This window comes from Linepithema humile, chromosome 8, assembly GCF_040581485.1.
Source record: "Linepithema humile isolate Giens D197 chromosome 8, Lhum_UNIL_v1.0, whole genome shotgun sequence".
Classification (NCBI taxonomy): domain Eukaryota; kingdom Metazoa; phylum Arthropoda; class Insecta; order Hymenoptera; family Formicidae; genus Linepithema; species Linepithema humile.
This window is the reverse complement of record NC_090135.1, coordinates 8,154,026-8,180,776: the sequence shown is the minus strand read 5'-3', so window position 1 is coordinate 8,180,776 and position 26,751 is coordinate 8,154,026. Positions and strand designations below refer to the sequence as shown.

The window sequence follows — 26,751 nt, the reverse complement described above, 5'->3', positions numbered from 1 at the left end:
TTATTTTAAATGTTTGTTAAAGTAAAATTCAAGTAAAATAAATTCAGGCATAAAATGGAAGAAAGGTCATGAAACTAAATGAATATGAAATAAAGAATATTCATAAAATTTCAAATTGACATAATAATCGATACTGTATCTGTTGAATTTGATTTGTTGAATAGTTTATATATCGATTTCCTCGTATATTGATTGAAGCGATTTATATACTCATTTATCCACTGATTAGTGTTTCCTGACAGAAAATTTCTCATACATTGTTTGATCTTTCGGCATGAATAGAAACAGATTTGCTATAGGTTGGTTCAAGTACATATAAAACATGTTGGAAATCGAGTTCTCTGTAAAGCCATACAAACCTAACGAGTTCCACGCGACGAAGCAATTCCTTTTCAAGATTTAAAAGCGCCTTCTTCCGGACGAGATACTTTCCTTACTGAATCCAGGTCAGACATTCTTCGCGCACCGAGAGGTCACCTTTGAAAACACGGAAGGTGTATTGGTATCACCCATTTCACTTAGGCGAATACGTACCCACAGGCGAAGGATGCGATTCAGGTGCCTAATGTTTAATCATTGACATTTCTACACACGCCACTACGCGAACGTTACGATACACATACGACGTCAAACGTGACCCGCGTACCTTTCACTATAGAATTTCCACTATCTCTCATTTCCGGATGCTTTGACTCGCTCGCCGTCGAATTTCATAAACGTGCATAATCGTAATTTCTTTGAAATTTTCTTTTCTTCAAAAATCTAATAACTAACTATTTAGTTAAGATCCTATTATAAAAAAAAAAAAACATTTAAAATATACCGACAAGAAATAGTTTCTTTTCTCCAGAGGTTTATTTCATGTTTCGTTAGTTATGAATTAAAGATAACTGATGCCCGATATTTTTACTAAAACCAAATCGACTTGGAATTAATAAAAAAAATTCTAAAAAGGATAATTTCGGGACAGTCAAACACCACATACGCTCCAGTTCTGAAAGCAGTGCGACCGAATTTCAATTTCGCTGAGCATTTCAGTCACGTGTATCTCTGTCTACTCCAAGTCTGTTCCATCGCAAGGAAAGCATGAATAATTCCTGCGTCTTGGGACAGGATAGAATTCAAACGTAGCACAATCCCTGTTATCAAGCATAACGTAATTGCCTGTACGTCTGTGTTTCATTAACTATGAACGAAGGTCAATTGACGATTCATACTTGTTGTGGGATCTACGGCTGTTGTAATTAATCCAGTTGCCTCGCATACGTTAAATGGATTTAACCGGTTAAGATTGACAGCTAAGGTTTCTCAATTATATCGCGCATTTTGAACGAACGAAACAACATTTTATGAAATGCGCAATTCATAGTTGTTAGTTGAATAAAAAAACTTGCTAAATTTATACGAATCGATTCATACATTGTGAAAACGATTCACTATGCGACGGTACATAGCGGTGCAAAAATAGCGTTTTGCTAAAAGAGAATTGTTTGCTTTGCAAACATTTGGGTGCTTTTCACAACTTATTCAACGATCTTTTTTACGACAATCTCCCAAATAGCGTTCACGGTAGTGCAAAACATCTTTTTATTCATGTAAAAAACGACACTAGCCATTCGGTTTATCGCGGCAGATGCACGGGTACTGTAAGCGGAAAGCGCTCGATGCCGACTACGGATGATCCATTCGAATTTAAATGAGGAACGCCGAAATCCCAGTCGCACGGATCTGCCCCGCAATAGGAGTTGGCCGTACGTTGCGCGATATACGTGCCGATCGCATCCCAAAAGCCGAATGGGCAAAAGGCCCATTTGTCAAGGTGCGGCAAGAAACGGGTGGAATTTCGGTCCGTTCGTCACTGGCCGGCCGAGCGATTAATTGAATGCGCTCGCGGTGCGCCAACCTCCGCTTCGCGAGCTTCGCCGATCGATTCCGACACGTTACTCCGACCAAAGAGGATTAAATAGCGGAGAAACTGGCGTACATGATATCAACTGAAAATGGCCGATATTTAATGTCGCGAAATGTAGCGCTGGCCGATGATAAATTACAGTGCATTATGTGCCCGAGGTATATTAATTGTACGCTCAGATTATTGCATACACTGGTCGCATAATAAAACGCGCTGCTGTATGACTGAGATACAAACTTGCATTTGTTTTTATCTTTTGCGAAGCACAAACGAGAAATATAACTTTTAAATTTATGACTGATGGAAAATGCAGAGAGGTTGAATGCGGTTTATAACAGCATTTATCGAGTAATATTTAATATCGCGATATCTGGGTTACATTAATTATTATGCACTGAAATTACTTTACGTAAATCATTATTGGATAAAACAATGAGTATTCTGCAATAAATTGAAATTTTCATGGATTCTTACAATTCGCTATGTTTCATTTCTTCCAAATTTACGAAAAATAAGAAGTGAAGATCAAATGAATGTAGCATTCTATTCTATTAATAATATACTCTAAGAATTAATCAATTAATTAAGAGACAAAAAGTTATCTATGTTATCGCATTGTTATAAAATTTATATGACTAATTGCGAGGTTTTACTTTGAAAGCTTTATACTTTGACCTCCATATGTACAATCTATTTAACTTTTATTTTATAAAAGAGGTAATAATACATCCATATAATTGCAAATAGGAAAAAAACTATTTATAATTAGAAAAATTCATATTTATAACAACAATCCGATAAGAGATTTTAAACATTTAAAATTTTTTTAAATTCTTAAATATATAACAAATAAAACTTTGAACATTTTATTTCCAAATAATAACTCATTAATGCTTCGTATTACGAGTTTTTTTTTTCTATATGAGCTATAGCTCATATTCACTCGTTTATATTTTTATCAGTCGCGAGTTCCCTCAGTAAATGCTGCTCGCAGGATCGGCAAACCAGACCAGTGACAAATCAGAAACGATAAAGAGCACAGAGCAGTGTTGGATGGAGGTCGCGTCTTTACTGACACTTTCATTCATTTCCTTCGTTTTACGAGCGATAAAACCGCGAAACCCATAACGCCGTGACACTGCAAATCGCCATCAAAAATGTCTATCTATCTCTAAATTTAAACTATAACCAACTTCTTTTTTCCTTTCATCGCGCTCTTTTCTATTTCCGTTCACCAAATAACGCCATTGTAATTTGGTTTAGGTGAACGGCCAGAAGAACTAACGACAGTCACACATTCGTAGAACTCCATTTTCTCAGATTCGCGCACCTTTCGACTGCTCGAAAAATGCACTTTCCGCGATCGCACGAACCTTATTATCTCGTTTCATGGTAGCTACTCGATAATTTCCCTCAGGTACGTCGAAAGCTCATCGTCGGGTATTATCGTGCTTAAAGGATCGTATCACCCAAAGGGGTTGTTACCATCTTCAAGCCATCGAACCGTCTCCCTCTTGGGCACTACGAGGGAGACGTTAACGACCGCCTCTAACGTCGTCTTAAGCCGCCTTTTTAATCAACGATCGTTTTCGCCCTTAATACCCTTGCGATATACTTCGTCTATACTTGTATGTACATGTTAAGCACTCTGCTTCTGTTCGTTAGATTAAATCATGGAAATTAATCACCCCGCGCGAGAAAAAAAGGAAGAGGGAAAAATTTTTGTGTTGTAAAATTTATGATTATTGCGATTTTAATTTATTTTACTGTCCTTAAGATAAAATATATAAGAACGAAGCCGTGCAATTCTCAGTTCTTTTTTCTCTCATAACGTCTCTCCACCGATACACACTGCGGTGCGTAATAAGTATCGACTCCGAGGGGCGGGAGAAGAGATCGTCCGGAGGATCGAATGTACGGCGGATGGCATTGATTCGGCCGGCAATTAAGCTCGGATTACACTGGATAGGCCGTACTGTGTGCCCGGAGCTAAATGGATACACATAGCTGAGATTACTGCGGCTACTATGGCCTAATGTAATGCCGCCCTACGGGCCGTTACAACGATGCAGCCAGGAAGATCCTTACAAGCGAGATCAAGCGAGGAAGCGAGGATAGCGGCGGGGAAGTTCAAGCGGATGCAAAGGGGTGAAACAAAGAGGTGGACAATTGCGGAATTACCCGTCCCTATCGGACTGCTCTATGGCGATTCCGCTCCCCGCTCTCTTCCTGCCCCGCGGGTGGCTGATATAATATTTTCGAAATTCCGATAAGTACGGGAGTTATACGAGCAGTTTATTTCAGGCACCAATCGCGCACTCGCCCCCCCCCTTTCCTCCCGCCGTTTCTCCACCTCTTCCCCTGCCTCACCCTCATCGCTGGCGTTTTAATCGTTTTTGAGGGGAGGAAAAACACCGGCAGCGGGGAGAAACATCCTGATTTATAGATGCACCGCGATCCACCCGCGATCCACCCGCGGCCCGATTATAACGAAGGTAATTAATAATTTGCGGTGCTTAAGCGGCGCTTGGGAATACACTTCATTCGATATTCCTATAGTAATTCGTTATTATCTGCGTTCACCTCATCGAACGGGGGAGCAATTAACTATTGTAACGCCGCAGTCGATAATGATTATTATTGTCGGTGATCAAGCACAGGCGGACAACATCGTGATGCATGCACGTTAATAAATAAAGCGAATTAACTTTTATTACGCAATAGTGCAGTTTGCGAACGCTTCGATTCGAAGAAATGACATAAAACGTTCCGGCTGTTAATTGAAATTTCCGTTAAAAGGTATTAAGCTCTGCTTACTAAATGTGTCCGCATTAAATGTACAAAATTGTTTAAAGGTAAATATTAAACGAATTTTCATTACGCGTAATATGAACTAGAGAGAAAGAGGAAATATATATGTATTAGAAGCAGTCATCAATTTTATATAAATCTGACTTATATTAAATTTTTACGTGTAATTTAAAAAGAAAGCTAGATTTAGATCGAAATTAAAATTAGAGAATACGACGTCAAAAACTCACATCGAAATCTTATAAGATTTAATAGGTACTTTGTACAACAAGCAGATTTACAGTTTATAATAAAAAACTTTAGCAATCAGTAAACAGGTCGAGTTGATCGTGTTTGTCAATGTATTCCGGGTTAAGAATTGCCTCTGGCTGTTTCGCGATAATACAGAGAAATGACAATAAACAGCCAGACGAGGGAAGGAAACGGAGAAACGGAAAGAAACGGACGGAAAGCAATAGCTCGCGGCACCCGTCAACTCTGAAAGGAGCCAGCCAACGTAGGGCATAAACTGCTATCACGGACTATAACCATCCGCGCCATAAACCTCAACCTCAGCCCCGTAACGAGAATAATGCGTGCTGCTAGAGTATCCACCTCTATTACGTTTGAAATCCCCTATGGACTCGATCTCACCCTCTCGCCCTGTCGTGCCCACATGCGTTATATTTTTCCTTTTCCTGCCTACTCTCTAGCGTACTTAGCTCGCGTGAGCATTATCCTATTAATCGCAGATCCTATGAGCAACGTGGAAGAGATTTCACTCTGGCCAAAATTTAGTCCACTAATTTATATTATTCAGCAAGTGTTTCATTTTCGATATGATAAATCTTTGTAATCGGAAAATCTTGAATTAAATATTAAACCTCTTAATTGTTAACTATGGCTCATACGCAGAGGAGAATAATATCGAGAGTAGCCTTGCGATAAAAATATATTTTCCTGCACAATGTTCACGGACGATTATCATCAAAGTGTAAAATAACCGAGAAAAATAGTGTTTCTTAAGAAAATTAGTAAGGATGTTCCAGTCTTTAATCTTTGTCGGTTATTTCATTTAGCTGTTCGCCGTATAACATAAAGATTCTTTCGTAATAAAATTGGTAAGCACGTTACAGAGTAATTAATTCCTACCCAGTACTTTGGTTAACCATCTATTCTAGGCTATAAGGATCTTTTTGTATCATGATTGGTAAGGTCGTTACAGAGAGTAATTAATTTCTTCGCTTACTTTGTTTAGCTATTCATTTTAGATCATAATAATCTTAGCTAGTAAAATACATCATAAAGAAGTATTAATCACGTTGCGGTCGTCGCTGGATTTAATATATAAAGATATAATTAGGATATATAATATACATATATGCGGGGGCGTTGCGACCGTCTTAAGCGCCCCTACTCAATAACATTAAAGTAAAATAAATTACTCACCGGCACGATGCGCAGCAGCGGAGTTGTCGTTCTTTGACGGTGTTTTGATGCAAAGTTGATCTGCAAAATAAAAAAGTAAATCCAGATTAGTGTTCAAAATAATTAATATTTATAAAATAATTACCGCGCACATTAAACTTTATATTCGTTTATTTATGCACACGTCTAAACAAAGAATTAAAATTTTCAAAAATATATTTTTTGAATAAAGAAAAAAGTTTAATTAATTGAAATAATAACATGTAAAAAATTTTTAAAAATAGTGAATATTAATTTACTATTATAAATATTTTACTAAATATTTAAAGTATTTTAAATATTTTATATCGGCTACATTATATAATATTTTATATGCAATATTTTGCGAATAACAAATAAATGAATTATTGCTTACCGTAAAGTTGCTCCGCCGGCGCCCGATGCTCCTCCTGAGCCTCCTCCTCCTCTCAGTGGTCCTTCGAAGCACTCACATTGAATCACACGCGTTCGCGGCGCATGCATTGCTCGCATGCGTACCTGAATACGAAAATCGCGCGATACTTAAAACGGCACTCCCGACATCACAGGCGAATCGAACCGAATTGTCCAAGCTGTGACGTTACGCGCGAATTCCGTCCGCGTTTCAGACGACCACATTTACCAATTGGGGCACGATTTTCTCAAAACAGAAGGCAAAGATAAGCTTGAAGAAGATGAGGTGATTAGTCATCCAATCAACCGACTAGATACAAGACATCTGAAAAGCAATCGGTAGCGTTTGACTAACTCCGGTAGCCGTCCTCGACTACCTTCGACAGTCCGGCTATCTGTACAACTAGCGCGCTGCACGTAGAACCGAAGATTGCCCTGCCGTAGTGGAGATTTTATGATTGAAACCGACCTTTCCCTCCCCCGAGCCAAGCCTAAAGTCAAAAAAAATCGTGTCCCAATATTTGTCATACAGCAAAAATGCGTTCATCTATAGATTCGCTATAACTCTCGGCATTAACGGCACTCCCGACGCGTATTTTGTTATACTATACGACGGAACGAATATATTTTGTAGCACCGATTACGCGCACAAAGTTGATCTGTAAAATAAAAAAATAAATGCAGATTAATGTTTGAAATAATTAATATTAATAAAATAATTACCGCGCACATTAAACTTTATATTCGTTTATTTATGCACACGTCTAAACAAAGAATTAAAATTTTCAAAAATATATTTTTTGAATAAAGAAAAAAGTTTAATTAATTGAAATAATAACATGTAAAAAATTTCTAAAAATAGTGAATATTAATTTACTATTATAAATATTTTACTAAATATTTAAAGTATTTTAAATATTTTATATCGGTTACATTATATAATATTTTATATGCAATATTTTGCGAATAACAAATAAATGAATTATTGCTTACCGTAAAGTTGCTCCGCCGGCGCCCGATGCTCCTCCTGAGCCTCCTCCTCCTCTCAGTGGTCCTTCGAAGCACTCACATTGAATCACACGCGTTCGCGGCGCATGCATTGCTCGCATGCGTACCTGAATACGAAAATCGCGCGATACTTAAAACGGCACTCCCGACATCACAGGCGAATCGAACCGAATTGTCCAAGCTGTGACGTTACGCGCGAATTCCGTCCGCGTTTCAGACGACCACATTTACCAATTGGGGCACGATTTTCTCAAAACAGAAGGCAAAGATAAGCTTGAAGAAGATGAGGTGATTAGTCATCCAATCAACCGACTAGATACAAGACATCTGAAAAGCAATCGGTAGCGTTTGACTAACTCCGGTAGCCGTCCTCGACTACCTTCGACAGTCCGGCTATCTGTACAACTAGCGCGCTGCACGTAGAACCGAAGATTGCCCTGCCGTAGTGGAGATTTTATGATTGAAACCGACCTTTCCCTCCCCCGAGCCAAGCCTAAAGTCAAAAAAAATCGTGTCCCAATATTTGTCATACAGCAAAAATGCGTTCATCTATAGATTCGCTATAACTCTCGGCATTAACGGCACTCCCGACGCGCATTTTGTTATACTATACGACGGAACGAATATATTTTGTAGCACCGATTACGCGCACAATGTTGATCTGTAAAATAAAAAAATAAATCCAGATTAGAGTACTGTTCAAAATGATTAATATATGTGAAATAATTATTGCGCACATTGAATTTTAAGTGCCTCGTATAAGTGCCGCCGTGCGAATAATAACGGTACAATAGGAAACATAAGATCGCGCCGATTCCGACTTAAAGAAATGCGGGAAGTGGAGGCAACAATGTTAACGACGCAAACAACCCCAACGCTATGAGTCGGTTTCGAATAAATAAATGTTTGATAATTGCTCTGTTTCGAAACCAGCTATCGAAAGAAAATTAACCCGTATACTTTATGCGAATTTACATCACGAATTTGACACGCTACGGTACGTGAAACGAATACAAGTTAAACGTACTTTGTGCCGCGACACATCCATACGTATAATTATAGTATAAAAGGATATAAATTCAACGATTGATTCTACAATGTACACTCATAATAAGTATATGCACGCGCGCGCGCAATTGTGTGCACATGTATTGCAGGACAGAAGAACAACTGCCCTGTACCGATAATTCTCTTCTTCTTGTTTTTCCTGACTCTGATACTACATACTTCTGCCCCTTCCTTCCTTTACATTTCTTCCTTCGTCTTCTAATCGAGTTATATGAGGTTGCGTTCGACTCACTATTCGCTTGGTGAAAACTGGAAAGTTTTTCAAGGCACTGCTGTGCCGTAATGCCCCGACGATAAAGTCTCATTCGGGAGAAACGAAGAAGAAACAAGATTCGACACAATGAAAAGCAAAGAAAGAGAGAGGGACAGTGTAACTTCGCGATACTGCGAGAACTCGCGCATACAAATATTTTTCTCAACGTTGGCTCAGCCCTCCCGCAAAAAATAATAAACTCCTTCCCGGTGTGACGAGTTCAAAATTTTTAATTTGCAGAATGTGAGAGCTTATAAAAAGCTCATTTTTCTGCGCTACTTGTTTTCTTTTTATTTCTGCAAAGAATGAGGAGAGAGCAGGCAGCTAAGTAAGAGTGAATAAAAAAATTAGTCTTGCGAGAGAAAACAAAAAATATATTTTCAAACCTTAGAATGAATAAATATATACTTTAGAAATTTATAAAATCTACCGGAAAATGTTATTTTCATTAAATCATTATACAGAAATCTGCACGAAATCACATATTCAACAAAATCTCGATTTTGAGATATAATTGCTGCATTTTTCTCGATTACTTTAGACTTTATTATTAAAAACAAACAGAGGGAGCTGATTCCTCTGCAAAAAATTGTGGAAAATGGTAGCCGTGATTTTTCATATTTTACGAACGACTTCATATTTATGCCATCGAAATAGTTTCGAGGAAGCATTACACCTGCCGCAGTTCGCAGGTTTGTATCACCTGCGTATAGCGCGAACGTTGAATCGAATCTTGAATTTATCGCGTATGAATCTGATTCCGCATCATACCGAAAGAACTTGAAGGAAGACAACAGAGCGAGAGAATATGGTTCTGTACATTTTCGATATCGCGTTGTGCTACTGCTTCCACTCTGGACCATCATCTCTCGTTTCTTATCTCGCCATTTTCCACTCATGTCGACTTACGATGGTGTTGCCGACAAGTCAGAAAATGGCTTGAACTTTCTAATGTAAAATGCAAGGCACAATATTACCGAGTGAAACTACAGCAATTCACATCTCTTTCGTTTTCTCTCTCTCTTTCTCTCTTTCCCCTTGTCTCTTCGCACTTTCTTCGATCCAATATGATAAAACTTGGACTGTAAATCAGACCCCGAGACTCAGATTCTCACATATTTTATTATTTCATAATAAAACTTTACGCAGTTTCGATACGAAGGAAAACGAGACGAGTAAGATATAACAATGCGACGGAGGCTTTACGATCTTACAAATCTGACGGAGAGATACTCCACCGATTTTTGTCCCTATTCAGCTCCTTTATGGGCACCGTCTTTCGCGGCAGAAAAGCGGAAAAGTTCGATGAAGCGTTTCTTCTTGGATTTTCATATGGTGAATTGGATCGCAACCGTAGTGCCGAGATATTATTGTAGCTTCAAACATTTTACTTTCCTTCAGCCGTACAAAATAAAATTATTGATGTAAGAAACGTATGAAAATAACTATAATGATTTTAAAAATTAAAATAATTTACGTGAGAATTGATGATATTTTAGAGATTCGAAAATCAAAAAGTGTTAAATTCTTTAATAACATACGTTTTAAAAGTTTGAAAAATATATTGAACAGTTAAGATGCGTTACGCTATTAATAAATAAAGATTATCTCAATTTTCTAAAGCTCGAGACTCTAACATTAGCACACAAGATATGTGCTAATCTTTGCTACGTCTACTTCATTTAAACCTTACGACACGGAAACGTGGCTACTTATGTGTAGATACATGTGTACGTGTGTTCATCGACGACGTATTTACGAATTCGCAGGCGGATCGACGCGGGCGATAGTAATTGCAGCGTAAACATTTTCCCGAGCGCTGATTGCGAGACTCATTATTTCGGCGAGGCTGCGAATCGAGAATCGCACTCGACATTCGACGACTCGAAGATGCCGCCGACGACCCGTTCCACCGGCCTTGATTAAGACGAGGGGATGGCCTCATTATTGCTCATAATCAAGGCGCTACAATAAGGACAGACCGCGGAGCGGGGAAGATGTTCTCTCTCCGACGGCATCCGCGCCCTTATTTCTCATCTTCCAGACGTAAAGTCTCGATCCTTTTATGGCAATCATACCCGCTTCCACGCAGATTTCGCCGACTAAGAGATGAATACGAAAATAAGCGGGACGTTCTGTGATTAAGAAGTCGGCGGTTCATTCGTAAAACTAGCTCCTTCATCTCCCTTCGACTATATTGAACCCGAAAATGCAACGTATTCCGGGAATACGAAGCACCGTCGGAATTGTGCACGGAAATTTCGCGTTTATTTTGTATTCAAAACATCCGTATTCAGTTCGCATACGAACTGATTCATTTATCCGTACCGTTCTAATGAAATTTACATTCTATTTTCATCGCTTAGGTATCGTCGTATCAAATTTTTAGAAAAAATGAAACAATTGTATTATCGAAGGCTGGCAAATATCTGTTACATTTTTCTTTCGACTATATCGGGAATGACCGTGGTATATATTGTAAAATTTACATTGTATTTGCATCTTTAATGATGTTATCCAACTGCGTCTGATTGTTTCGGGAAAAACAGAAAAATAGTATTACATTAATATTTAAATAATTAAAACGTTCATTCGCTATGCACGCCTGAACTCATTCATGAAATCTTATTCTTATCAATTTTTAGTTTACTGATAGAAAAATCTATAATTTTCATTATTTGAAAATTAATGCCTTTTTTTATATACACAAAATAGAAAATAAATCAGATCCCATCTCTCATAGATTTTTACATAAAATAATTTTTAATAAATTTTTTATGTTTTAAATGTAAAATGTGTTTCTAAGTACGCAATGTTCGTATCTCCAAAATGATTATGTAACGAAAATTCTCGCGGTGAGCATCCTCGAAAGATTACCGAAGGCAATATGAGAAACGCCATTACGCATCAAGTTCTCAAAGCTGTACGAGGGTGCGTTTCACGTCGTTGGCATTTCTTAGCGAGGGCAGGCGGTAATAAATCGCCACAATTTCGCGGGAAGGAACCCGTGGTGCGGCTTACATACGAAATGGTGCTCCACTTCCCTTTCTGGACACCTGACAAATACGATACGTAAGGTAGAGCTTTTCGGGTGCGACCTGGATTCCGGGAGAAAGTACGGAGGAGATGCGGAAAACTGAACGGCGAAAGGGCGAAGGGACTCTGTCTCCCCCTCTCTTTCATCCGACAAATGAAGGTCGAAAACAGCAAGCCCGGTCGGATGATGGGTGCTCTTAATAGAGAGGGATTCCGTTCAATTATGTCTTATGGCGCTATTCTGACCGCAATTCACCGCGATTTTCAATGGCCAATAAGGTTCGTCCGAGAGAGAAAGAGGAGTGAAAGATGGAGGCAAAACAGAGATGAAATGTGTGGAAATGAGTCGGATGAAATGATTGAAATCTATATGGGCGATTTAACCGATTCGGGTGCTAAATTTCAAAGGGGGAAATTGCACAGAGTAGATTATGGAGCTGGGCCGCGAATACAAATCATGCGATTACAACGATGTTATCAGCGAACCAAGAAATGATGTAGTACCGAAATTATTATTCCTGTTGTACGAACCGTTCATTTTGAAGGTGGCTTTTTGCTCGATCTCGTTAACACGCAAGAACTTAATAGCATATTAGTAGTTTGGTTTTTTGCCCCCTTCCCCCCCCCCCCTCCCTCCCCCGCCCTCTCCGATATAATCTCCGCTGAAAAAGTTGCAAACAACGGCTGATCGCAATTTCGATTTTGAATTTGATATATCTTTCTTCGATATAGCTCCGCAAATCTAGAAAGCAACTCGCAGAACGAATTTTCAACTTCTACAGTGTTCGCGGAAATCCGCGACTTCTTTCTATCGCTCGGTTTGATCATCGGTGAGGAGATATCGGAGTTTCGTGGTCGAGCGAACGTATCCATAAAGCAGCCCAGCTTGGAAGCACAGTTTCATCTAATCTTCCCGCATCTCGCTCCGCTCTGTTGGTCCCTTTCTCTATCTGCCTCTCTTTTTCTCCTTTCCCGTTCTCTTTCTCGCACGCGCGCTCTCAACCCCTCATCCTCTTTGCCTCTGCTTCTTGACGACTTAAGCACCTCAATTTGGTACGTTCGCTTAATCCCTTTCCCGGAGGACTTGAAGGGGGGTAACAAAGTAGAAGATGGCGGGAAGATAGAACGAGGCCGACGTCTGACGCCAGCACAGCTGCGTGCTAAGCAAAATGCAAGATGCGGTAAAGTGCAGTTTGCAGTTCCGTTCGCGTCCCCGATGAAGCCTGTCAGCCGACGACGCGCAAAAAGCGGCTGACTCACATCTAAGAAACTTACATCTAATTAACAGTGATTAATTAACGTGCCACGCGTTTCTGCTATCACTCTGTACATCGAGATGAGGTTCTCGCATGTCAGATGTTACCGTACTTTGCGTCTCTCTTGCAATCACCGCGACAACGTAAAAATATCTTTCCACTTTAAAGTGATAATTGAAAATTAAGAAATGGGACGCAAAATTAACATAAAAATGTTTTTTTTTTTTCGAGTTGTTAGGATGAAATTGTTAAGAGTATCGCATTTTTGTATTCAGTAAATTTGGTTATGTATAAAACAGCTTTTGGGACGCTTTGTATATAGAACACGTCTCAGAATATGTACTTCTAATGCACGCTCGTATTCCCCCAACGTGGAGTGTCACATGAAACGTGTGATAATACCTGTCCGTGAATAATTCAAGGATTAGTAACGACGAATACCCAGGTGGCTCGAACGCGGCAGGACTGTAGCGCTGATCGATGCCAAGGAGTAACGGATCGGTGTAGCTATATACGAGTTTTAGGGCGGCTATTAGAAAGTGATGGCTTGCCAAGAGAGTTCGGACGCCTCGAAACCGCAGCTTCGCGGTTGGCACGGTAAATCAACAAGTTGATATCCGTTACTCGGCCCAACTGAGGCCACATCAGAGAGTGAGAGAGCAGAGAGACAGATAAAGAGAGAACAAGGAAAAATAGGGAGCGAGAGAGCGAGAGAGAGAGAGTAAGAAGTAGAAAATTTCAAGTGTAGATATAATGATTGTATCAAACGACAAAATCGTCTTCAAAGTGCATAACCTAGTGCATAAATCCACTCAATATTGCAAACACGTTAACTCTCAAGACGCGCCCAGTGGTGGAAGACGCGATTTCCCACCGTCGAGAATGTCTCTAAAATATAAATATTATATAACTTAGAATCGCAACGTCGAAAAACCGTCATCCGTTGGGAGCAAACTTACTCCGGCAAATTTCAGAAGCAGCTCAGAATTGTTAATAAACTTGGAGACGTTGATATCTCGGGGGATTTTCATATCAACGACGCGGTGAGATATTTTAAATTATATAGGCCATGTGCGCGCGATGAATCGATACTTAATAAATTCTATACTTGATTTTATGCTGTGCGAATATCAAAATCTTTGCAACGTGAATCAAACGAATAAAGAAGAACAGCAGTACCCAAATTCAGAAATTATAGCGCTTACGTGAGAATTTTAATAACTCTAAATAAATTATCAATACATTGAACTTCAAAGCGAATTATGTTAATTTTATGCCTCAGTCAACAATAAGTTATTTATTGTAGTAAAATATATTAAATTATTTATGTATTTCTTTCGCGTGGAAAATTTTAAGCGGTTAAATTTAATAATTGTGAAATGATTGAGATAGTAATTGTTAATATTTTTGCAAAATTTACGTATATCAATTTTAACTGAGCCGTTAAAAAAAGAAATCTTCTGTAAGTTTATACTTTAGCAGTAAGATCATATCAGCAGTAAGATTATAACATAAAATTGACGATATTCAGAATAGCAATCAGCCTTTCAGAGCTATATTAGTCTTATATTCCTCCGTCCAATACTCATTACGAATTAAAGCCCCGTATGAGAAATTGAAGGATGGCGGATATTTAGAGTTTGTCATAAGAGCTTTATATACAGTTACTGCGATGCCGCGGTCGATGGGAGGAGAGTCTATAGACCGTATACAGTTTGTACGCGATAACATATTAACCGGTCATGGGCTACATCCGAAGAGGCCATAACGAAAGTTCAGTAACTCGAGTATATGACTGGTAGTAGCGTTCTGCGAACCTTTATTGGCCACTAACTTCCTGTCCTGAACAGGCCCGGGCTGACCAACAATAATCGTTACTACTGTTCCCTACCCCTCCCTCCTTCGGACAACTTAAAAGTCCATCGTATTCGACAACTGTCAAAGGCACCGATCGTCGTTCGTTTATCCCCGTTTTATCGTTTCATCAACGCTGAATTGAACTGAATTTACTAAATTAGAAATTGAGAGGATTATATCGGGATTATTATTATATATATTGTTGCAAGCGATATAAACGAGTCGCGATAAACGAGTTATTCACGCATTATTCGCAGCGCACATGGAATTGCCCGAAAAAGTACGATTGTATTTCGATGTGTATGTGTTGTGTTTCTGATTATAATCAAAGCAGTACGTGCAATCATATATCATATTGTTGTATTAACCTGAAACTTCAACGTGTGCTTCTCGATCACGAGAGAGAGAGAGAGAGAGAGAGAGAGAAAGAGAGAGGAAAAAAACGAATTCACGAACTATTATCGCGCTAAGAAACGCGAAGGGTGCCGATATCGTGCGTTCAAGGAAAAGTCAATCGACCGATAAGACGATTCGGCAATCGCAACGTGAAATCGCGACCCGGCGACGAATCGCACGAGAAATCGCGCTCCGAGAACCGCCTGTTATCTCGCCACGCCGATCGCTGTTTCGGAAACTTAGATTATGGTCGTCCCGATAGAAGGCGATTAGATTCATGGTACGCTGGGGCGCAAATTGGTTCTCGGGTGGTCTGCTTGATTTATTGCTGTTTCAATCGACAACCGGATCGCTACGTAATACACGCCTAATTATACAGTAAGGCGTTAGTTGATAGCCGTCTTTGTTGCTTCGAAGTGCGAGCTATCGGTATCGATATCGAGGGAATAACGTACGCGGTATATACAGCATTACCGATGTTACGGGTGCTCGACGATTGATTACGCGCATAAATTCTGCACTTGAAAAACTTTTATGGCGGAGTTATTAAATGATACAAAGGAGCATCTCTATACCTAATCGTCTTTATTACTTCGGAACTTAGGCTATTATCACCTCAAAGAGAAGTGATTAAGGTCATAGCGAGGCGAGGCGCTTGATATTAATTCCAGCACCTGTATCCCACCATCTTGATTTATTGACACTGCAACTGCTGATTGTATTGTGCGTATTGAAATGCCTAATCGATAATCGGAGATAATGATACGTCTATAATAATGATAACGTTCGATGGAATTGATATCCGCGTTACGTTAATTAGCTGCTCGGAATAGAACGCTTAAGTAAATGAGAGATTTCACATATATGTGTACTTAATAGCGCCCATTTTAAGGACAATTGTCATCTTTAATGCCGTCAAAGATTATAAGTATTATCAGCAGTTGGGTCAGTTTATTATGCGGTTACAAAAAGTATAATAATAATAATATTGAAATAAAAACTCACTCAGTACGATGCGCAGCAGCGGAGTTGTTGAACTGCAAAGTTGATCTGCAAAAGATAAAGTAAAATAATTATTAAATTTTTCATTCGTCTTTTATACAAATATTCTAAAAGAATTATATATTTATCGAAAGAATGTAATTGTTAAATTAATAAATATGTAATATCAAAAAATCTAATAACTATAAATATTAAATTAGATAAAATTCTATATGCAATATTTTACAAATAATAGATAATAAATAAACGATAAATACCTTAAAGTTGCTCCGCCGGTGCCCGATGCCCGTCCTGAGCCCCCTCCTCCTCTCAGTATGGGACGATTCACACACTCGCAAAATCTTGATTAATTATTAACGCGCAATATTTTGTACGACACTCCCGACGCGTACTTTGTCCTTAAGACAAAGATAATACTCGGATATTATCGCACGAAAGTTAAGATGCGTCCGACACCCTAAAAAAAAACGATGTAAGGAAATGAGGAACATGGAAACAATTAGTAATTAATTTGTGCGCATTAGTCGTCGCAGTTATATTACGCTTATACTACTTCAATACGCGTTTCCTACGCTCTTTTCGCTTAGAAAATACTACGTAATTGCGCTTTGCGGCGTGAAAACATTTTAATATCTCTAATATTGTAATGTACAAATGTTAATATATGTAAAAATAAAGAATAAATAGCCGCAGAATAAAATATTCAAATTTTTAAACGCGAAAGTTAATTAACAAGGCAAGCTCTCAATCGATAGTTGCTTCTAAAGAATATTATTTGATCGCGGTAGTGATTTAGAACAAAATAAGGATAAAAGAGTAACAAAAATGTAATACGGAAATAGTAAGTGTATTGAGATAGTAGAAATAATAGAGATAACTTGCTAATATCGACCGCTCCGTACGAGAGTGTCGCGAATAATAACAGGATAATAAGATACGTGCGGACAGGTCGCAATGAATGCGAAGAGTAGGGGAAAACTATGTGTGCTCCGATAGACGGAGCGTACGACAGAGAAAGTATGTGAGAGAGAGAGAGGGGATGTAAACAGAGTGCCGGCTACAACACAGTCAAAACAATCCCACCAAGCGCCGTGAGTCGGTTTCTAAATTCCTTACGAAATTTCAATTTATAACTAATAATTTATTTCAATAAAATTCAATGCGTGGGCAATTGTACTCGCAAATTATTAATTAAAAAAAATTAATAATATAATTTTTACATTAAGACATTGGATTTTGATATGAAATAATCCGCTTTTATGCTCAACTTATTAAACAATTTATCAAGATTCAACAATGGTAAAAAAATAAAATAACCTTAATATAATATTATTAATTATTCCGCGATATAAAAAGCGATGGCTTCAAAGGAATTACTTGTAGAATTGTAATGTTACGGCAATATTCTAAATTTCAACATGAACTGATTCGTACGACCAAAACGAGCTTTACAAGATTAAACCGGCATACAAGTAATCGTTATTGTCGGTGCGCCTCGTAAAACGAGACCATCAAAGTTGAACGACATTAAAAATAAAATAATCACTTTGTTCCCTGGTAGCTCCTCGGTATCGATCACCGAGATTCCGTTGTAAATACATCGCGGGAAACAAACAAAAGTTCGCGGAAGTTTTATGTGCCGACGGGGGCGAAGGTGGAGAGGGTGCGGCCGCGGAGAAAAGATGGAGAGAGCGCGGAGGTCTAACTCGTATCCATTTACAAGTTTTAAATCGTTCCGCCGGCGTGCCTTTTGAAAGAAACCTTTTACCTTTATTCTCAATGCACGATAAAATTCTGAAATGCGTTTGCCGGCCGCCGCGCGGCTTTTAAACGTTAACACGCGCTCGCTCGGTACAATGGCGAGGTCGCATTATACTCAAGAATCGAGGGGAGAACAAGCGATATAGGAAGAAACAAGGGGTCGACGAGTGGCGACGTCGGGGTGAAGAGGAATGCCGTACCATCAAGTGGAAGGAAGACGGCAGTGAGAATAGAGAACTGCCGTTCTCCCCGTTGCAGTCTGCTATTTCGATTTCTTTGCACAAGATGGAGTAGAATTGCGCCAATAAGAACGAAAATCTTGTTTCGCGTGCACATTTACTGATATTGACGCAATTTCACCTTTGCGCAATTGTACATATTTATCCACTCTATGATATAAATATTTTCGTACAGATTTATCTTTTAACGTTGATAAGCAGTTAATCCTGTCGCTACAATATAGCATCTTTATATAAACAATAAATATTTTTTTCTTATATTTTCTCGAGTTCGAAATAAAATGCAAGATAGCGCTCAACGTTAATGACATCTATAATAATGAAAGGCACATTAATTTTTCCTCACTTCATCGATCTGGTATTACATATATTGGAGTAACTATTCGCGAGATCGTAAATATAAGTATTTTCCATTATAACAGATCCCATTCGCCCATTCGCGCAGCTTTTATGAAACCGTAAGATATTCCCGTTCGATTTGCATCCTTTCGTAAAAGGAAGGGAAAGCACGCTGTAATCTTACGATAAGGAGGCTGTGACAGTAATTTCAGCGGTCTTATGGATCATTTAAGAGGCCAAGAAGATGGTCCACGGCCGAAGGATATCTCGAGGTGTATTTTTTATTGAAAAAAGGCGAGGGTTCAACCAGCTGAGCGTGCATTTTTTTCTCATTCAACTTTACGGAGTCGATCGGTCGACGGTTACGTCCCTTTGTACGTCGGTCGCGGCGCGAAAATGGAGCTTTGCAGGGTAGCTATAACCGACCACGGGAATAAATTCCCTTATGAAAATTCGAGTTCTATCGGGGGATGGAACGGCCTGCCGTTCGCGATTTATCGAGACTCCTGCGGATCGCTGACCGTGCTCCCTACATTCAACCTATCCTCCGATTATTCTTCGTCGGCGCCGTAAAAAAAATGAATCCAGAAGATGACGAGCAGTTAACTCGCGAAACGATTAAGGAAATATATAAAACTTTATCTTATGAAGAATATTGCAAAATCTTGCTCACTGAAACATCCCGAAAATAATCTTATTTTCCGGATTATAACTTTCCGCCGTCTCTCCTCGAAGAGGAGGCGTTTGAAAAGACGAACGCTATTAAGGAATGTCAACGGTAGTCCATGGTGTTGCGCTATGTTCGCGGGGAGAGAACCATCAAAGTGATGGGAGTACGGGGGGGACGGCGTAGGGTAGTTAAATGTTACCGGTGTCAAGACATGGCCTTTGTGTTAGGGGAGTGCTTGGGTTCCGTGGAGTTAGCTAGACTGGCAGAGTACTATAAATTACATAAATGAAGTAAGCCCCTTCCGCGCTCAAACGGACGTCTTGCCAAGTTTATAACTTAATCACTCATGCTACTCGTAGCAAGAAGAGGAGCTTAGGTAGATGAGAGAATGCGAGAGACGGAACGGAACGGTCGAGATGATAGTACGCCGGGGTAGGAGGGAGTACGTTGGAGACGGATAGCGTAAACGATGTAAGAGAGAAAGAATCTGGCGCAGAACGTATACTATATAAAAGCCGAGCGATTAATGGCGTCAGCGTTGAATAATTGAATGTGTCGCGCACATATTCGCCCCTCAGCAAGTTTTCTTTCCGAAGTAGCGACTCCTGGCCATTCTATCTCAATTAAGAGCGCAATATTTATCGTAAATTACGTTATTTTTCCGATTATTGTCCGATCGATCGCGCATTCCTCCTAATTTAAATAAACATGTACGTTTGGTTATATGAAAATTGTACAGAAATTTTCTCCTCGATTTATAATCTCATTATTTCTTGATAAATTCTTTTCATTCGATATTAATTTTCACGAATTGAAAAAAAATAATATTATTTAAAATTACTTAGAAGTTAATTACTTTGACAGTCTTTGACATATCGCGCTGGATTTCGTATAAAGATGAGGCAGGATCGCGGATTAGTGGATGAACCAGTTTACATTTCTCCTGTATGACCATCGGACGCGTTTAATTACAGGCCACCTAGCGTAGCTTCGGCAACTGCTTCAGCACGAAAGCACTAACTCCTGGTTATCTTAAGCAATATCGCGCGCTGGATTTCGTATAGCTTGCCGGATATCTCGAGCTCGAATTACCAGCTAGGAGAGAAGCGCCGGCGCGAGGAAAGAGCGAGATTAAAATCGCCCGAAGAGCAATGCAAAGTTTTTAATAACCCTTGATGCTTGATTAAGTTACGACTCTCCTCGCCGGTTCGCTGTCTCTTCTTCCCGCTGTTCGTCTTCGGCTGAAATAAATTTCGCGGAGATTTCGCTTAGACCGCGTTCGAGCGGTATGAGGGGAGAAGCGAGGCTCGTTTGCTACGTCGGCTAAATTAATGGAAATCTAGGATGATTTTTTTATTCCCGGGAGTACGAAGCAGAGAATGAGATCATAGCGAAGCTTGCGTCATTGCCAATATTGATTATGCCAAATTGAGATTGAATACATTTATTAATACAAATCCTTCCAGTCGAATCAAGTATTTTCCTACTCGTAATAAATAAACGATAAATAATTTAATCTTTTAACATTTAATGTAATATGGATGTTCATCATATTTATATGATATAAATTACATAGTCAAGGACTGTTCTAATTTGTTTCTTCAAGTAAAATTGACAAAAGAAGTGAAACAAATTACTGTGAAATTTTATCGTCTAGAAAGATACATGTTTTTAATGTTTAAACTTTTTATAATTATTCTTAATATCGAGATTTAATGAGAATCTATGCGTTTTCTTCCAGGCTTTGGATTTGTCACGTTTCAAAGCGAGGATGTCGTTGACAAAGTCTGCGAGATCCATTTCCACGAAATCAACAACAAAATGGTGAGTCGCCAGTCAGAAAAAGTAGTCGTAGATACAAGCTCCCTTTACCTACATACCCGCAGAGGTCGCATCAAAAGGTATTTGCCTTCTGCTCGCTGCCTGCAGACACAGCGTCGAGCAGAATTAATTTTCCGTATAATCTAGGAGATCTATCTCCGTTATTTGCATTTGACACGCATGTGGAGTACACATGCAGAAGTAGTTATACGCGAGAGATGGAAGAGCTCGCCACGGGGATTCTCTAGTAAGACGAGTCTGTTTGTTTTCCACTGAAACGAAAGCTCTCGGTCAAGTATTTTCTTGATGCTACCTCGTAGAAGTTTATCCATAATCTTAAAATAAGCTCGCTACGGACAATCTAATCAATACTTTTTTTTTTTTAATTTTGTTCAACAGTCTTTCTAGCAGAAGTACATGTAATATATAAAAAAAAAAAACGAGGAAGTAATCAACGAGATATAATAATAATAGCTGCCAATTTTTCTTTTTACTTTTCATCAAGGATAATTCGTACTATTTGTATAACGAGCGGCACTTTGACAACTTCATAGAATACCTCCCGATCTATCTCAGAGTCGCCAGCTTTCCCCCTGAATCTCATTCAAGTTGGTCGACGCTTACCCGTCTTTTGTCTCCTCATCTGCTCTATCTAAAATTTCAAGGTCGAGTGCAAGAAGGCACAGCCAAAGGAAGTGATGCTCCCAGCGAATCTGGCAAAGACGCGAGCGGCCAGCAGAGGCGCATACGGTGAGTTGGTGATGGTCGCGACACCCACCCCCACGACCTATCGCTACGCGCCGTATCCCTTGCCGACGGCAGCCGCCGCCGCTGCACATGCAGCCGCAGCGGCCACCGCCGGTCCTCCTCACCACCACTTGCTGGCTCCGATAGTCGCTACCGCTGCTCCGAGTGCGGCCGCTACTTACCAATACGCGGCCGGCGCGGCCACCCCTACAGCCGCCGCGGCCGCCACCACCGCGGCGGCGGTTTACGACGTAAAGCGTGCGATCGCCGCAGCGGCTGCGGCCGCGGCCGCGGCTTCTTACCGACCGCATCCGGTCGCGGCCGCGTCCCGCGCCGCCGCGCTCACGTACTCCATGAGCGATCTGCTCGGCGTGCAAGGCCTCGACATGGGTACCGTTTACCATCCGATACCGACAATTGGTCTATGACCTACGATACTCACGCCCCTCTCGCGGCCGCAGTAATCGCCCGGGGGCGTAATCGCGTCCGATCGTCATCTTATTTCGTTGTTCCTTTCTACGCTTGTTTAGCCCGACAAACTTTTGACCGGTCTCGTTGTAGTGAGTCATCATAACGATAAGTTGACAATTCAAGCGCGATGTAGTAACGTGGCTTCAAAACGTTAGCGCGTGATATTCCTTCAATCAGAGATCGCCTTTTTATATGTGCCAAAACTAGATTTCTCGAGTAGTTCGATTTAGATTGCATAAATTACCAAATTTTTGAAGCTCAATTTTTGTCAATTTATATGAAAAGAATCTATATTTTATCAAGTCTATTTAAGTAGTTTAATCAGTCCAGAAGAAATTAACGCGTCATTTAAAATGCGAGATTTTTGCTTACTGTAAATTCCAGTGAAAGATTAATCTCTGACGTAGTATATGAGTTATTTTTATCGACAAAATATCACTCTAGATTAAACAACATTTTGTACATTCCAGCTGAGACTGTTTTCTAGCCTTTGTTTTGAAACAAATAGTCAACGAAAGAAGTCGAAAGTATTAATTAATATATGTCGATTAGAGATTGAAGGACCGGGATGTGATATTGATATCGAAAAGTGCAATATCGTAGATTAGAGAGACCGCTCGTTATTATTTGCCGGTTCGAAATACATATCGAGAACGCGATATTTCCGCGGACCTGTTCGCGGTTGATAATGTTCGGCAAAACTGTGATCGTAGAAGCGGAAGAGAACGCGTAACAAATTGCAGATTCTCTCGGCGTAGTAGTTACCTATGGGGCCTCATTTTCTCGTAGTGAAAAAAACTAGACGTGTAGCAAGCGTATAGCGAGACAAACGTATCACAAAAGACTGGTAGTTATTTCGTAGTTGAATTAGCGACGCAGGTAGTAGGACAATAAACAAAGTGTTCAAATGTAGAGAAAAAACTGATTAAAATTATTCTAATATTGCTCAACAGTAAGTCGCCGTTGCGTTGAACGTATCTCCTAAGGGACTGTCTTCCGCTTTATAAATTTACAATGTTCACTTTAAACTTTGCGAACTACATAAAACAACTTAATTATGATAAAGTAAAAGTTTAAAAATTTTTTGCTCTTTGATATAATAAAATGTTGCTAAATTTGAAAATATAATTTATGAAAATTCTCGATCGCGTGACCTTTAGAAAGCGATTGTTTATTCTGAAATGTCTGGATATGGAATATATTTCTGTACGATTATACGATTCTTGCACAAATATAATATTTTAAATCAATACCGACACATGTTTGGAAGATTAAAACGTCAACAATGATTCAAACTATCGCGTATTGTCAATTTAATTATCAAGCTATATTCTAGAAATATGTGAATATAATTATAGAAATATTTTTATTAATAAAGATGAGCAGAACGGACGAACAGTAACTATACAAGCCGTGTCTAATTAAGTTTCGATCATCTACCGACGTCGAATAATTAAGTTCTCGGCGTCCATCACACTTGCCGTTAAAAGCATTTCAATTAAAACGCTGTAGAACTTAACGCCGATATCGAGCCTGCAGTAAAAGAGAAATAGGAGAACAGGAAATCGGAAGACAGGTGGGCTCCTGTCGGTGATTTTCAGGTCACCCCGATGGAAAAATGTGACGACAACTCCCCGATGGAGATCGTACATTCGCTCGGCGGCTGCCAATTCGTATTAGTAGAATCTAGTTGAAATTTTAGCGACGCGGAACAAAGCTGTAGAAATGACCGTCTGCGAGGTTGCGCGACGAGACCGGGTGATAATTAGAAGCCGCGATGGAAAATACGGAAAAACGGTCGCGTTTCGTGACGTATTTTCGAACGTCGTCAAAAAACGGCAGGATGTTTTTCGGGACGGAACAATTGCTCGCTCGCAACAGCGAGAGAGCACTCTTTGTCGAGGCCGTTGATCACGAATATTTTATCAGAAAACACAAATTAAATGAAAAAGAAAAACATTCCCATGTAGCGGTGCGCCGCGTGTGCCGCGACACGAGCGATAATTGAAAGAAATCAATTAACAGCGATGCTGACAAATTGTCGGCGATGCGGCGAGAGGGCGGTTAGCGCGACGAGAGCTCGCAGCAAATGGTCGGCGACACGTGCACTTCTCATTTGTCGCGCCTTCCGGAATATTTTTCGCAAGTGACTTCATGAAATTTCATAATGTCGAAGCAAGAGAAAGAATTCAATGTTTTAAACGATATTAAGATACTCTGAAGAAAATATACGAGCTCGACACTATCTATATGTATATACATACATACGTGAATCTATATACATATACGTATACGTATAATATATTTATATATATGTATATGTATATTCTATACTCTTGTATAGGATGTGTCCAAAAATTGACGGTATGTGTTTTATCGACGGGCATTAAGGTAAAAAAAAAAAAATAAAAAACAAAAATTTGACGAAGAGATTTGAATTCTCTAACGTAAGCATTAAAAATAATCAATATTGCACTTTGTGACACTACGACAAATAAGAAACAAATAGTAAATTGGGTTGTTGCTAAAAAAGAAAATTAGATCGCCGATGTACCAGTGGTTTTCGGACACCCTATATAAATACGTACCTAACGACCTATTATAGATTACGCCAGACGATATATACGTTATATTGATTTTGTATCTTATCTATTTGGTGACGTCATAGCATTTGATATTAATATCGATATATTTTGTGAGAGCCGCATTATACCTTATAGTTTTTTGTAATAGATCAAACAGATATACATATCGGAGTCTATATATCTATCTATCTATACATATATCTAGGTAATTAGGTAAACATTTGTGTTGTTACCAGACCTTAGACATTATTGAGACACTCTAGGCGCTCTAGGTTCGATTAGTTAGAGCGAATCAGTTTTTGGGCGAATTAATATACTATGTACACGTTCCTACCGTTGAAACTACTAGTGGATTATAGTTTTTGAGAAGTCACTATGATACCGTTAGCTTAGATTATACTTTAGGCACTTCTTCGCGGAAGATATCGCGCTCGCTCTCTCGATCAAAGAATTGCTCACACAGGGAGGGAAATTTTCGCCTCCGCCGTAATGTTCAAACGTACGTAACATTCCCAGCTCACATAGAGTCGCTTCTGCGAAGTTATATTCGCGATCAGTTTGCCGAGAGAAGCGAAATAAAAGCGCGATCCAGCGTCTTCCGCGAAGAATACGCATTACCAGCGGCTTCAAAGAGACCTATTACATTGTACCTATTACTTAACGAGCTACGTTACATAGTACATTTATATTACGTTACACGTAATATTATACCTCTCTCTATAGGATACATACTAAATATATATCGTGCGTATACCTGTCTATACCTATGCCTCCGCTCCCCCCCGTATCCCACTTGTATACTACATAGTATTTAACTCTTTCTTAAGCTACATAGCACCGTTTACCTTGATAATAATGCGTGAGACGTGTGTCCTAGAGAGTACGTACTTAGCCCGAGAGGCGCAACAGTCAGTTCGTAAGTAGACCAGATCTCGAAGATGCGGTCTCGTTCCGTTCGGCCTGTTTGTGACGCTTGGCTGGGCCGGATTTTGGTTTTCACGAGAATATTAGAGTATACACGACGACGTCTCGCACGATTTACGTAGCGGGGGCGCAGAACGACTCGACGGAATGCACCCCCGATACACGACCTCGCGAAACGTTCTCGAGACGGGACGGCATCAAAGGGGCGACATAAAATTCTAGTAAGAGTATCTCAATGAATTCCACGTTGCCGAAGCCATCGATGTGATGTAAACGTTAATCGACCGGCAACCTGATCGTAAACTCGAGCCGAGACAGGCTTTATGCGCTCCTCGGAACAGCGAGAGATTGTTAATGTTAATGTCGTACGTAAATGTCTGCTCTACGTAAGATCGATATGTTGCATCTGAGAAAGTACACAGGGTGTACAACGTAGAAGCTATATAGAAACGCACGCGCGAGATCTATTCACGTGTTTTTGATCGAGTGGCAAAGATATACATATATCAACGTAATGCTGCAAACGATTCCATTGAAATAAATGCGAAATAGTGCTCGACATATATGCAAACTTTATTGTAGCTCAGAAGAGTTTAGAAAGCCATTAAGACAGAGAAAAAGAGAGCAAAATGATAGTAAAGTACCATTGAGCGCTTGACGTAATCAAAACCAGCCCGGTAGAGAGACTTTAGGTACGGAATTACTAATACTATTAATATGTATCAGTGTATTTTAATGGCTAGAATAAACGCTCTT

The 26,751-nt window shown here is 39.6% G+C and overlaps 1 protein-coding gene and 1 long non-coding RNA gene across 12 annotated transcripts in view; one reads left to right on the top strand and one right to left on the bottom strand.

Moving 5' to 3' along the window:
• Positions 1-26,751, top strand: part of Rbp6 (RNA-binding protein 6) — a 581,361-nt gene that overhangs the window by 507,161 nt on the left and 47,449 nt on the right. For all 11 annotated transcript variants that reach the window (XM_012364145.2, XM_067360265.1, XM_067360264.1 and 8 more), the window contains 2 exons: positions 21,189-21,271; positions 21,934-22,018. In XM_012364145.2, coding sequence (XP_012219568.1) covers positions 21,189-21,271; positions 21,934-22,018 — 168 coding nt within the window. The remainder of the gene's footprint in view (positions 1-21,188; positions 21,272-21,933; positions 22,019-26,751) is intronic.
• LOC137001434 (uncharacterized) lies at positions 6,230-17,083 on the bottom strand. The gene is made up of 4 exons (XR_010891449.1): positions 16,696-17,083; positions 16,442-16,486; positions 7,556-8,231; positions 6,230-7,221 (listed from the first exon to the last, which is right to left on the bottom strand). It is a non-coding gene; the product is annotated as an uncharacterized lncRNA (long non-coding RNA).